Genomic DNA, 14329 nt, shown 5'->3' with positions numbered 1-14329 from the left:
CTAACACAGACAAATGACCATTGCTACTCACATTGATACTTATGGGCAATTTAGAATCACCATTTAACCACTAATTGCTTGTTTTTAGACTGTAAATAATACATTTAACATAAAACTCTAAATTCTATGCTCAAAATCAGTAAAAAAAAATGTAATTTATTTACATGTTGCTGCTTTCACTTTCACTATTTGTTCCTTGTGAAGTGGTATGAACATTCCAGCATTTCCTATATGTTTGAATTGCTCCCAAAATTTGTGTCTGCGCACTTTTTAAATGCATGTGGGAAATTGCTGTGGTGATTTGGGCAGCTAAAATAAAAATTTGTATCTCGCTTTTTAGTACATGTGACTTGTGTCGGAGGAGCTGCCCAAGTCCACAGTGAAACACAGAGAACAACTCTACCAAATATAAGTTATTGTCTGGCTTTATGAAACCAACAGGGCTTCATAGATGTGTTTCCTCTGTTTGTTTAGATAGCAGCACTCACTTTAGAAAATATGTACGCGTTATTTGTATGTTGGCGTGTTTGTCTGAGCTGTTACCGTATCAGCAGTCAGCTCCCCTTCTGCGGTTGCATCTGTGGCCGCTAGGCAGCCTAAATTACTATTACTATTATTTATGGAACAGATGGTGTGTGTGTGTGTGTGTGTGTGTGTGTGTGAGATTGTGAGAGAGTGCAAGTAAGAAAGACATTTCAAGTGTGAATGTGCTATGAGAAGAAATTGAGAGGAAAAGTAACCCAACAGTGATGATAAACATGTGAAAGAAACTCCCAGAATACTGATGGAAGAGCATGGGCTGGTGAAAGATGAGAGCTGCTGACCAATCAAGAGGCATCTGACTGGTGATGGTTGCCGAGGCAACCAGCCTCCTGAGTCAGTGTCAGCTGTAATCACAGAGCCAACCTATTCAGCCGTTTGATCCTTCTTGGCCTCTCTGTTGAATTTTGATAACAATATTGAAAGCTGCTGATGCCCAGCCCGCCTGTCGGTCTGTGTGTGTACTTGTGTGAAGGTGTGTTTGAAATATGTAAAAACAATAAGTGTGTCTAGGTGTGTGTGTGTGTGTGTGTGTGTGTGTGTGTGTGTGTGTGTGTGTGTGTGTGTGTGTGTGTAATGTTTGAGAAAAATGCTTGTTGGATCTGCCAGTTATCCCTGTAAAGAGGATCTGGACTGGCAGGGTCAGTGATATTATGCAACAGGGAATGAAGGAACTGGACTACTGAGCTGGTGATGAGAAGATTCGCATGGCTCTAACTGCTAAACTCGGGATCTCTACCCTACTTCATCTGACTGGGTATCCTCGCAACTCAAGTGCGATTCATGAACCACACCCACTAACAGGAGCTCTTCTCTATGACCCGTGCACACATTTTAAGGCTGTGCACAACCTGCAAGAACTTTCTGATGCTCATGCGCAAGTTTTGACCTTTACTATTTCACAAAGAGTGAATAAACACAATTTAGACTTTTGAATGAGGATATTTTATCTATACAATATAGCAGGACCAAAGCCAACGCTTAATCAAATAATAATAATCACTTAATCAGATCACCTAAATTTTACCCTAATCTAAATAATCTACTTTATGCTATCGATCTCTGACATCAATCTTAAGAACAACGAGAGAGAGCAGGCACATCCAGCACTGAGATGCACTCCACTCCATGCTGTGCCCAATAACGTCCAAATGGGGAAGCAGAGACTCGCTACAAAGTTTGGTTAGCTTCTTTGAGACGGCAATCCAAGATCCTAGAGAAAAAGCCAAAAATTATAATTCCAGTTCATAAGTCCACAGTGGTTAAGTCCAGAGAGGTTAATCCTCTGGTGCTTCTTGCTGATATTTCCAACTGTGAGCTCCAAGTCTTTTCTTCTGATGTTGTTTGCCACTTCTTTATGGAAAATTAGAAGAAGAATCCCAAACCTTCTTAGCCGCACTCTTTTATATGCTTTTGGTGATATGCATCACCTCCTCTCTCGCTCGCTCGCTCTCTGTCTCTCTACACTAATATTAACTACTAATATTTTTCATGCCTCACACCTGTTGTATACGTGCATAACTCATGCACATGCTCACACTGTCCATGCTGTTGGCACATCTAGTACTTTAATGTAACTTGCTCCACTGTGCTTCCTCTTTTCATCTCAACACACATAACAATCAGTACAAAGTTCAAGTATTAGTACCATTTGTATTTGAAAGTTCACATATACATGTACCCTGTTATAGCACTCCGTATTACTTTAACCTTACAAACTGGGTGTTAACTCCTGTATTTCACTTTTGGATTTCCTTGACACACTGCAGCCTCACTGGCTAACAGTTTGGAGCTAGTCAACTCCCTGTAAACACAGCAAGGGGGTTAGGGGGTTAGGGTTAGGGTGCCTTTGTCATGCTTAAGGAGACCTTTAGACCTTTACTTATCTCCCTTATGTATTGCTCACTGTAAGTTCTTGAGTTCTTTCCTTTGAACTATTTTTCCATTCTTAACGTTGCTGCCATTTCCTAAAAGACTGAGAAAAGTGCAATAATGACCTAGTGAACAACTAGGGTTGTAGTTGCACTATATGTTATAATTGTGAAATGCTGCTGGAATGCACATTACAAAGAGTATTATTATCAAGTGTCATCAGGAAAAAAGCAAAGTAGCTCAGAAGCTGTTTCTGAAATACATCCTCCAGATCTGAGGTTCCTTGGTCAGATGAGAGCCTTCCAGCAATTTTTGGATCTGTGGCTTGGCCTCCTTCTCCTTCTCCTTCTCCTTCTTTGTGTGTCCCAGGGATCCCAGGGGCTATGTTGTCCGGTAGGGCCCCCTTGGTAGGGTCTCCCATGGCAAATTGGTCCTGGGTGAGGGTGGATATTGTAGTACGTTGGGGTTTCTCCCAGTGGATGAGAGGGTTTGTTCCATGCGCCTTCGGGTCTGCTCTTGTGTGCCGAGTGGTGGTTCAGAGTACCCAGCCTTCTTGGAGTCTCTGGGCAGGGTGCTTAAGGGTGGAGTGCCCACTCCGGGTCAGGGATAAGTTCCAGCCCCAAGTGGAGGAGTTCAAGTATTTTGCGGCATTGTTCACAAGTGACCGCGGAGAAGGGAGCAGGAGATCGACAGACGGATTGGTGCTGCTGCTCCAGTGTGCATGGCAAAGTGTCCTTATATTCAAGCCAAATAGAAAAGCAATAGGATAGCCAGTGCCTTCTCTCTGAGGGACCTGATTATTACCAGTGTTGTTTTCTAATATTCTCTGTCTGCTTTTGTTTTTGTCTTCCACAGGAGCGTCTGCTCCTCTCCATTCTTCCAAAGCACATAGCTGATGAAATGCTTCAGGACATGAAGAAGGGACCTAGTCAGAAAGAAATGCAACAGTTCAACACCATGTACATGTACAGGCATGAAAATGTCAGGTAATGTGGTACCTCTGTAAACTTAAACCATCAAGGGTTCTGCATGTCTGTGAAATATGAGTCATATGATTTTTGTCATGGTTTGGGGATTTGGGTTTTATTTCCTTTGGTAATTCTCAATTCTTGTTAATATTTGGCTCAGGATTGGTTTGACCTGTGTTGACTTTCACACCTGTCCCCAGTTGCACTGCTGTATTCACTCAGTTGCCCACTACAACTGTATACTCTACAATTTCCACCAGTGTTTTTTGGGCTTTGTGTTACTTTTGATTTCTTTGCATTTGAGCTATCAGAGTGTTTTACAAACTGTCTTTTGTATGTGGGCGATCGTGGCTCAAGAGTTGGGAGTTTGCCTTGTAATCGGAAGGTTGTTGGTTCGAGCCCCGGCTCGGACAGTCTCGGTCGTTGTGTCCTTGGGCAAGACACTTCACCCGTTGCCTACTGGTGGTGGTCAGAGGGCCCGGTGGCGCCAGTGTCCGGCAGCCTCACCTCTGTCAGTGCGCCCCAGGGTGGCTGTGGCTACAACGTAGCTTGCCATCACCAGTGTGTGAATGTGTGTGTGAATGGGTGGGTGACTGGATATGTAAAGCGCTTTGGGGTCCTTAGGGACTATTAAAGCGCTATATAAATACAGGCCATTTTTTGTCCTGCTCTGGTTTTTGGGATTGTTCCCAGCTTCATTGTTTGTGACCACTGCATGTTTGAAATTAAAGGTTTGGATTTTGTATACTTTATTCTTCCTGTCAGTTGCGTTTCGGTGCTTTCTCTCAGATGTTACAATTCTAAATTGGCTTTAAATGTAGCTTGTACTCTAAAGTGCTTTGAATAGTCAGTAAGACTAGAGTGAGGCTATATAATATATTGATCAATCTTAACGATGCCTTCGCAGATGTGCAGAGTACTCTTATCATGTGAACAACAGTGTGCTGATAACAAGCTAAATGCGAGACATTACATCTATGATTTCAAAAAGAATTTGGAATTTTGACATTTTTACCATCTGTTGGTTTTTCCACCCCTCTGCTGTTCAAAAATGAGTATGCATATGTTTTTAAAGAAAAGTTTTGCCTTTTCATGTTTGACATATTTTCTGTAAAAGAACAAACAAACAAACAAAACACTATAGGCTTTAACAAGCATATAAGTCATTGCATTCTTTATTTACAAATTGCTCTTTGGGACATGGGTGGTATATATGTTAACATTGATGGATGAGAATATTGTAAAAAAAGAGGCCACCAACTTGAAAATAAAAGCCAATGGTCCCATTAGATTTGCTTATACTAAGCTTCTTCTTGAAGTATTGAAAATGTGCATGAAGAATTTTTTTAATGTAACTGTAGAAGAATGATGTCAGTAATGTGTATGTTTTTTTTTTATATCTCTTTCAGTATTTTGTTTGCAGACATTGTGGGCTTCACCCAGCTGTCGTCTTCTTGCAGTGCTCAGGAGCTTGTCAAACTGCTTAATGAGCTCTTTGCCCGCTTTGACAAACTAGCTGCTGTGAGTTTCACAGTGTAAACTAACTAAAGTGATGTCATTGTTATTTGTTGTTATTTACATTTTTCAGGTTTAGACTGAAATCTTTTTATGGGATTCATCAAGATTACAAGAAATACTAATTTAGAATCCATCTCTAACTTTTATGTGAGTTATGGGAGGTCTTTTGAAATGATTGTCACACATCAATCATTTGTTGTAACAATGCTTCTTGGCAATAAATATTATGCCATTGGAAAAAACCTGTTCATTTCCCCTTAAATGGTGCCGCATTTGTAAGGAAAATGCATTTGTAGGTTGCAGCCATGAAAAACTTGCCAAATCTTATCTGCCAATAAAAAACAGCTGGTTCTGCTGTTGTTTTGACCTCTGGTACTCAGGTGCTGACAATCAGGTACAACAATGGTCTGCTACAATGGTAAGTCGGCTTCAGGCATGCCACATTTGACTGATCTGGTTGTCCTATGGCTTGTGCCGGATATCGCTTTGTATTAGTTCTAGTGGATTATGCAACGCAATATACGGAGGCAGTGCCGCTTGCGCACGATTTCTGCAAAGAGTGTGGGGCAGGCACTGTTCCAGGTCATCTCCCGAGTCGGATCCCAAAGAGATGCTGACTGACCAGGGCACATCATTCACGTCTCACACAATAAAAGATCTGTACGAATTATTGAGCATTAACTCTGTTGATGAGGGATGAGTTGGGGCCAGAGTGCCAAATTCAAACATTCCCGCCTCTCTCCATTGTGATAACTGTGTCACACAGGCTCAGAGAGCAGATGTTGCTGCATTACAACAGCGTTTTGCAGACATGTTCTCCCCCTTGCCTGGCCGTATCTCATGGAGCATGAGAGGCAAATTGTTCAGAGGAAATTTTCCGAAATTCTGAAAATGGGAGTAATAAAAAAAGTCACACAGCGTATGGTGTAGCCCCATGGTTCTTGTGGTGAAGAAAGATGGGTCTATACGGTTCTGTGTGGACTACCGCAAGGTGAATGATGTGTCACAGTTTGATGCTTATCCCATGCCCCAGGTCAACGAGCTCATGGACCGGTTAGACACTGCTCGCTTTTTCACAGCAGCAGATGGGCACGTTCCCAGGGTCCCTGAGGCAGGCAGGGCTCACGGCCAACCTGAAAAAGTGTGCGGTTGGATGGAGGGAGGTACAGTATCTGGGGTACCACTTGGGAGGCGGGGAGATGTGGCCACAGATGGACAAATCAGCCGCCATCGCATCCTGCCCGTGTCCCAAGACCAAAAAAGAGGTGAGGTGGTTCTTGGGGCTGGTTCGTGGCCAGCTTTGCAGACCTGTGAAGTGCAAGTGAAGAAGACTCTCTGTGGGGAACCTCTGAACTTTTCCCTCCCTTTTATTCTGCAGACTGACCCCTCAAACAGAGTGCTGGGGGCTGTTTTGTCCCAGCAGGTAAGGGGGTCGATTGCCTGTTCCTGTGCATCAGCAGGAAACTGTTGAAGTGGGAGGCCAGGTACAGCACGGTAGAGAAGGAGTGCCTGGCCATCTGGTGGGCAACTGCCCTTTTACCCTGTGCTCGGATCATGCCCCGCTGCAGTGGCTCCATCGCATGAAGGATGCCAATCCCCAGATTATCCAGCGGTATATGAGCGTATGTGGTGTCAGGGGAGACTGACTCATACACCTGACCTCATCATCTAATTATGTCTCCCCTGTAAAAGATGTTGCCTGAGGTTGGGGGTGTGTTGTGTGTGCCACAGAAGCAGGTCAGCTGCAATAAAGACGTGCAAAATTGCAACGCTGCTGTTGTCAGGCCCGTCATTGTTGCAGGGAGACTACCTGCCAAATTTGGGAGTGGAGAGGATGCAGTGGCCTGGCTACAGTCCTGTCAACCACATTGAACAGTTATAGGATCAACTCAGGTTTATTGTTTGTGTCAGATTGATCAAAACAACCATACTGTATAACTTGTGACAAATGCTGCTTGAAGAATGCAATGCCATCCCACAGCAGTGATGACCAGCATGAGGAGGAGGTGCCAGGCTTTTTTGGCTGTCAATGGTTCTTTCACATGGTACTGAGGCCCCTGCTTGTTAAAAGAATAAACTTTTTAATTTCCAATATCTCTTATTTCTTCAGCCTACAATCATCCAATGAATGACAACAAGCGAATAGCAGCATAAGCTGCATTGGCAGACAAGTATTGGCAAGTTTTTCATGGGCACAGTCCACGTATGTGGCTCCTCAATCCATACATGTATTTTCCTTCATGTAGCACCACATTTAAGGGAACACAACAGGCTTGCCAGTGGTAAAAATTTGTATTGCCAAGAACAAAACACACATAAATTTGTGTTACAACACAACACAAATTTTGTGGTAAGTATATATATATATATATATCCATGTTTAGCAATGGTTGCTGTGGTTTCATGTCAGTGGCTCAGTGTTGATGTCAGTTTATTATTATGCATATGTATTTATTTTTAGAAGTCAAACGGGCCAACATGCTAAGAGCATAAATAATCTCTGCCTCCCTTCCACAGCATGTCTTTTGTCCTGTCTCCCTCCTCTCAGCCCCAGTCGGCCCCATGGCTGCCCCTCCTTCAGAAACTTTGATTGTTGCCGTTCTGTCTGTATAGTTATAGGGTCTTTATCTTACAATATGAAGCACCTTGAGGGGATTGTTGTTGTAATGTGCCGCTTAATAAATCAAATTGATTTGAAATGAATTGTAAACAACAATAAAATTAAAAATTGTAAAACTCAGGTTGCAGGCAGCACATTTGAAGCTAATGGTAGCTGATTCAGTAATGAGGAAATCTGTAAAGGAGAAACTTACAGCAAGGAGTTTATTTCTACCTAAGATTACACCTGCAACACAGGACCTAATCACTGAAACCTCGTTCAGGGTAGGGATAATTGCACTATTAGAAGAAGCTGCTTTTGGCTGTTGCCTTGTTCACATGGGATTGCCACAGTGGGTAGTTGCACATGTTTGATGATTTGGCAGATATTTTCTGCTGGATGCTCTTGCTGACACAGCCCCAAAGGGATTCATGTCTCCTCCCGAACAGGGTTTGGTTTGTTTGGCCAATGTGTGAACTACAACACCGTGGAGGGCTAATTCCACTAGGACACTGTGGAAACCATATTTAGAAAATATACTTTAAACTTTGTTTATTGAGATCTTTTGACGTTTAACAGGATGTGGGTGCCCTATCTCCAGGCAAGATTTACTGTTCTGTATGCCGTTCATTGTTTACAGTCCAACATGACTTACAAACTAAAACCAGAAAGCTTCTGGTGCTAGAGTCCTGTATTTTATCTACAGATTCTGCATGCTCATGTGCAAATATCTCTCTGTAGAGATCCTGTCTTAATTGGTATGAGGCTGTACCCCAGTTTGTCATCATCTAGGAAATGCTCATTCTCTTCTTTGCTGAAAATGAGGAGTTTTATACCACTGCAATCACCATGTTATTGCATGCCTCCGTTCTGGCTGTGAACATGTCCCCAGTTCTGGTTGTGTATAAGCCCAAATGTCAAAGTTTACATAAGGTTTCACCAGTCTGAAACAAATTTTCTGGGTATCTGCGTGACAGCAGAGCTCTATCCTTCTAAGTTGCCTAGCTTAATATGTTAGCATTAACAATATGTCAATAATGTTCGCAGTCCCCTAAAAACCATATAGTGTTCTATCACTATAGTGCTGCTTTGCATTATTTCTTATTAAAGAAGGCGTGACTTAATGCCCAAGATTAAGCTTAGCCTATGAGCAAATGAAGTAAAAAGACAGCCCGTGTGCTCGCCTCCATCCAGCCTGCTGATGTCTGTGCTAACTGCCATCCACTGCATGTGTGTGTTTCTAGCAGTTTAATAGTCACCCATTGCTGCTGTTATACCTGCTAAAAAGACAGCTGGATAAGCAGCTAGTGATTTGTGTCTGATCTTTATACACTGTCTGACTAAAACATACCTACCTTTCAGAAATACCACCAGCTAAGGATCAAGATCCTGGGAGACTGCTACTACTGTATTTGTGGGCTGCCGGACTACAGGGATGACCATGCCGCCTGCTCTATCATGATGGGCCTGGCCATGGTGGAGGCCATTTCGTGAGTATGAACGAGCATGCATGAGGAGGGGGCGGCCTGGGATAACTGCCTGATTCTAAGCTTTTCTAAAGATCAGACAGTTTCATCTACATTATTATGGGATGTAGTGGGTTAGTCATTCTGTCCACAGTGTGGGATTGATCACACTGATGGACTCTTATTGACTTTTTGTGGATTGCAGCTGTGATGTAACAGTGAGAGGTCATTAAAAACAAATTGATTGCGATCCATCATTTTGGTCAGACTCCAGAACATTGCTGTGCATGGGTGGATGGAATTTAGTGGTACGTCACAGACGGTGTTTCCTGTGTTGCTGGAATGTTTTACTTCTTTTGTGGTAATCAGGCTTTGAGACAGCTTGATTATTACACCAACAAAAGGCTACCTGTGCTTCCTGCTGCTTTGTTTTTAATGCTGCTGCTTTCTGAACTGACCACAGGTATGTCCGAGAGAAAACCCAGACAGATGTCGACATGCGTGTTGGAGTGCACAGTGGTACGGTCCTGGGAGGAGTGCTGGGTCAGAAACGTTGGCAGTATGATGTTTGGTCCACAGATGTCACAGTGGCCAATAAAATGGAGGCTGGAGGGATCCCAGGGTGAGAACATCAGCTTCACTACAGCGTAGTTGCATTGATCAATACTGATTGGACTGTGTTTCTCAGATGGTCCCATTTTCCCCGTTTCTCCTTTGATTTGAGTGTTTTCATGTGTCGGCTCATGTAAATATCATGCACAAAGTAGATGTGCTGTGTTTTAGTTTTTAGCTCACTGGATATGTGAATTATGCACGATTTATCAAAGTTCTTACTCTGAACCAAACATTTATATCATCTTCAATCATTTGCCGTGTTTTGTCTATATCAGCTAAATGTCAAAGTGTGTTTCAGAGTAGAGAAAAGTCACAGGACTATTCCCAGCCAGAAACAAATTATTCTGATGCTGCAATAATTGACTGAGAGATCGGAAACACTAAACCTGAAACTGTAGAAATACACTCACTGGTACCTGATTAAACCACTTTTGCCTTTAAAACTGACTGACGGTGCTGGTAACCTTCCTCAGAGACTTTGGTCCTTAGCTTACATGTTGTGTTGACGTGACATGTAAATAAGGACGTGTTGCCTCGCTGTAAGCTTAATGACCATTAAGGCATTGTTTCACCCAGAGAACTGATGCTCACTGGGTATTTCCTCTTTTCTGGGCCACTCTCTTTAAACACTCGGGATAAGTGATTCCAGTAGATCAGTCAGTCTGACACCAACAACTCTACCATGTTGAAAGTCACTTAAATCGTCTTTTTTCTTTGAACTTCATCACGTCACCTTCACCATGTCTACATGCCTAAATTGAGTTGCTACCATGTGAACGATGAATTATTTGGTGTGATTTTTCGGTCTCTCTGCTAACAGTAGGCTCTCTGCACCTTAATGGGAGATTTCTCTCTGTTTTTTGTATCACCAAATTCACGACAGTTTGGTGCTCTCTTCTGGTTATTTTGGTTGAAACTGAAATGTCAGTGATATTTGTTCATACTGGTTTGCTATTTTTTTTAAACATTTATAATTGGAAGTTATATTATTATATTAAGAATTTTTAAAAAGCTGTCATGATTTCCTCCCGATAACCAGATAAGTGGACAAATCTGATACTGTGAACCCCACCATCAAATGTTTTACTTTAAACTGCTTTGATTCTTTGTGGTCTTTGTATTATTTTCACAAATTTAGGCTTTAAATGTGCACATATATACATTTAGTGTGTATTGAAATTTTAGATTTGGGAATAAATGCATAACCCAAAATACTCATACACAAAGCATCACTTAGCACAGCACTTTGAAGTAATGTGGAAGTACAGTTGGTAGAAAGATGGCCCATGTAATCTATGCCACCTTGTATGTGTGTACAGCCGAGTTCACATCTCACAAAGCACCATGGAGTGTCTTCATGGTGAGTTTGATGTGGAGCCGGGGAATGGAGGTGACCGCTGTGACTACCTGAGGGAGAGAGGCATAGACACCTACCTGGTGGTTGTTCCAAAAGCACCTTTGGGAAAGAATGGCATTAACAGTGTCGTAAGTAAAACACGCTCCATACCTGCTCTGCAAATATTTCTATAGTCAGTGTTTACATGTTGTGAATATGTTGCTGGCAGTATGTCGAACGTCCTAAAATGCATAATATAAACAAAAGTCATTCAGTTCTTCATAATAAACTCAGTACTTGCTGTTTGCTTGTTTCACATTAGAAACTGTCCGTAACCTCGTCCAATGGAAATTCTCCTCTGCTAATCAACACCACAGACTGTAATGGCAGTGTCCACACAGCCTGCACCACACCAGAGGAACCAGAGGAACTGGACACAAGGGTAACCAAAGAGTCATCTCATGACTTAGATTGGACTAATGATGTTTTCACACATTAACAGGTGCCTGAAAGTCCTTCATCACACAGTGCTGCTATTTTTCCTGTCCTTGTCTGTTCTGATTGTGCCAGACTTTGGCATTCTCATTCCCATTTTGCATTAGCGTGGCTGTAGCTCAGGAGGTAGAGCAGGTCATCTACTAATCGGAAGACGACCTGAAGGTCGTCACTTACCTGAGCAAAGACCACAATATCACCACATTACCAGCTGACACGGGAAGGTGCACTGCTGTTCTAAACACAAACACACAAAAATTACCACAGTCCTCAGTGAGAACAGTACTTATAGACCAAACAGCCACTTCAAAAAAGCATGGCACAACATAGAAGAGCCACCTCCACAGGACAAGACTCAGCGGTCCATCTGCATCTAAAGGTCAAAGGTCACTCTTTCGAGGATGTCAATGTTCACATTTTGGACAGAGAGGACAGATGGTTTGAAAGAGGAGTGAACGAAGCATCTATGTCCACTGTGAGCGACCATCTTTGAACAGAGGGGCGGTGGTTTACGACACCAACTGTCTGCCATCTATAATCCAGTTTTGAGTTCCCTCCCCAGACGCCTTAACGCCCACTCACATCCTGGGCCATCTGACCTCAGGAAATCACATGATAGGGTGGGGCCAGGTTTCACAGTGAGCTCACCCGAAACCCTGGCTGATTGCGACCTACACCTGCTTTCACACCTTGGCTCGTGTGATTAGGTAAAGGATCAATAGGAGGTCCATGACCCTCTTGGGGGGGGACCCGCCCACAGGGCTTAAATCTGGGACTCTCCACCAGCTGCTGTTAGAACTGCAGAAGCTTCTCGGATGAAACGTCTTCAAGAAACTTAAAGAAGTCCAGATGCTTTTCTTTCCAAGCTCTTAGACTACGATGACCTGGATGGGTGAGAACCTTCACAGAGACACTAATTGGAAGGTTAAGCATCCTTGGCCAAGATACGGAAGTTTCTCTCGGATGCTTTTTCTTTTTTTGATTTTGTGAATGTTAGAGAGCACTCAGGTAAAGGTGCTCGTATGTCTGGATCTGAATGAGGCATGTTGTATAAAGTGTGTGTAAGAAGAGATCACAGTTTAAAATATTTTGAATGTATAAATAGCGACCTGTACTGTTCTTAGTGAAAATGTTAATTATATGGACCAATCTGTAAATTTGGAAATTGAAAAAAAAAACAAAAAACATGAGCATGAATATGCCAGTACAAACCAGCAACTGCTGTTATACCATTTCTTTTCACATTTTATCAAGTACGGGGACCGTATGAAATTGTAAGATTTGAAATTGCTGTTTTTTCTCACTGTTGACAGGTAAACGGTGTGTGGAGAGTAGTGATTGGATAGAGCTCAGAGCACATGACGCTCGATGTGTTTTGTTTATTTTGAGCATGCAGTTTGCTGAGGAACTTTGTGCAGGGCGATTCAGCATAAATGTAGTATTTAGTGTTGTCTTACTGTTTATATTTCCTGCACAGTTGGTTTGGAGTAATGACAATAAAGAGCTATTCTATTCTGTTCATGTAATTGTAACTAAACTTTTAACTAACTGATATGAGTGCAGGAAGAAAGTCACTATTAGATTTGTTTCAGAGCAGCTGTCAAATTTATTTGTTAACATGACAAAAAAAATGATAAATTAATACATTTGAGGAAAAAGCTTGGAATGATCAGGATTTCTGCACTGATTCTCTTAAAATGTGGTTTTATTTTCATACATACAAATCTGTCTAAATTAACAATAATAAAAAATATAACTTTACGTGTCTTTAATAGACATTATATTAAATGGTTATTAATGGTTAACATAATGGCTTCTCCTAAAGCTACAGTGTAGGTTGTGTGGTGGTGTGTTCTTTGCAGCAAAGTTGAATCTGTGTGAACTATATCTGCATCACTACGACAGAATAAGCAGCATTAGATGCACAAAGCTGGATTCTAAAGTTCCACAGTGACACAAACTGCATTTTCTAAGAGTGAGCATCCTGCAAAGATCTGTACCATATCACAATGTGCATTCCTGAAAAAGGTAAATAATAAGAATAATAACAAGAACACATTTGCAAAAATCACATTCAAAACCCATTTAAATTTGTGTTCATGTGTTCAGGGTAATCACTGAATAACAGGCAACCACAAAAGAAACCACTGCTCTTCAGACAACGTGGCAGCATGTGTCAGGTGTCTGAGGACCACGGATTCTGGGATAATGTTGAGTGAAGAGATTAGAAGTTTAATGTTTGGCAGGATTCATCAGCAGCTCCAGGAAACATCTGATGAAACTTGTTGCTCTAGATCCCCCAGAATTCACCTCATTTTTTCCAGCATGCACTTTGAGGCGTGTTTAGCAAAGACAGTCTAAATGTGTTTATCTATTTAGTTACTCTATAATTATGAACTGGATAAAGAGCAGACCCCATTTTATTAGGAGGCAAGAAATAAACTGTCCTAAACTGTCCTCTAACCTTTGGATTGCAGGTGGTGAACCCATCGTTTCCTAATCCCCGAAGGAGGCTGAGGCTGCGGGACCTGGCTGAACGGGTGATTGATGCTCAGGAGAACGAACAGGAGCTCAACAAACTCCTTAATGAAGCTCTGCTGGAGAGAGAGACGGTTCAAGCGTAAGTGAAAACCCTCACATCACTGTGAAGGTGCTGATCAGCGATACTGGTTTCTTGTTATGCTGCTGGTGCTTCAGTGGGTTATCACTGAGTGAGGGGTTGACAAGTTGACTGTTGGTACTTTTAAACATCCTCACACCAACAATGCCATTTACAGAGAGATCACAACTTTTTAAGCATCTTTGTCACTTATCTTCCACTGTTTGTGGAAAATAAAAGGTTATGGTCAGGCTGTGGTGGTCAGCCATTCCTGGGTTTCTACTTTAGGCCAAAGTTTTTTGGTGACATTTTTTTCCTTCC

General features: G+C 42.2%; 1 protein-coding gene across 5 annotated transcripts in view; it reads left to right on the top strand.

Annotated features, from left to right (window-relative positions):
- The window catches only part of adcy3a (adenylate cyclase 3a), a 65974-nt gene that overhangs the window by 27613 nt on the left and 24032 nt on the right, over positions 1-14329 (top strand). For all 5 annotated transcript variants that reach the window (XM_003454856.5, XM_005459395.4, XM_019364638.2 and 2 more), the window contains exons 4-10: positions 3268-3398; positions 4790-4901; positions 8860-8987; positions 9427-9585; positions 10898-11063; positions 11237-11356; positions 13887-14029. In XM_003454856.5, coding sequence (XP_003454904.1) covers positions 3268-3398; positions 4790-4901; positions 8860-8987; positions 9427-9585; positions 10898-11063; positions 11237-11356; positions 13887-14029 — 959 coding nt within the window. The remainder of the gene's footprint in view (positions 1-3267; positions 3399-4789; positions 4902-8859; positions 8988-9426; positions 9586-10897; positions 11064-11236; positions 11357-13886; positions 14030-14329) is intronic.

Source organism: Oreochromis niloticus, linkage group LG11 (genome assembly GCF_001858045.2).
Source record: "Oreochromis niloticus isolate F11D_XX linkage group LG11, O_niloticus_UMD_NMBU, whole genome shotgun sequence".
Lineage (NCBI taxonomy): Eukaryota > Metazoa > Chordata > Actinopteri > Cichliformes > Cichlidae > Oreochromis > Oreochromis niloticus.
The sequence above is the reverse complement of the archived record's forward strand: the minus strand, read 5'-3'. Positions and strand labels throughout refer to the sequence as shown.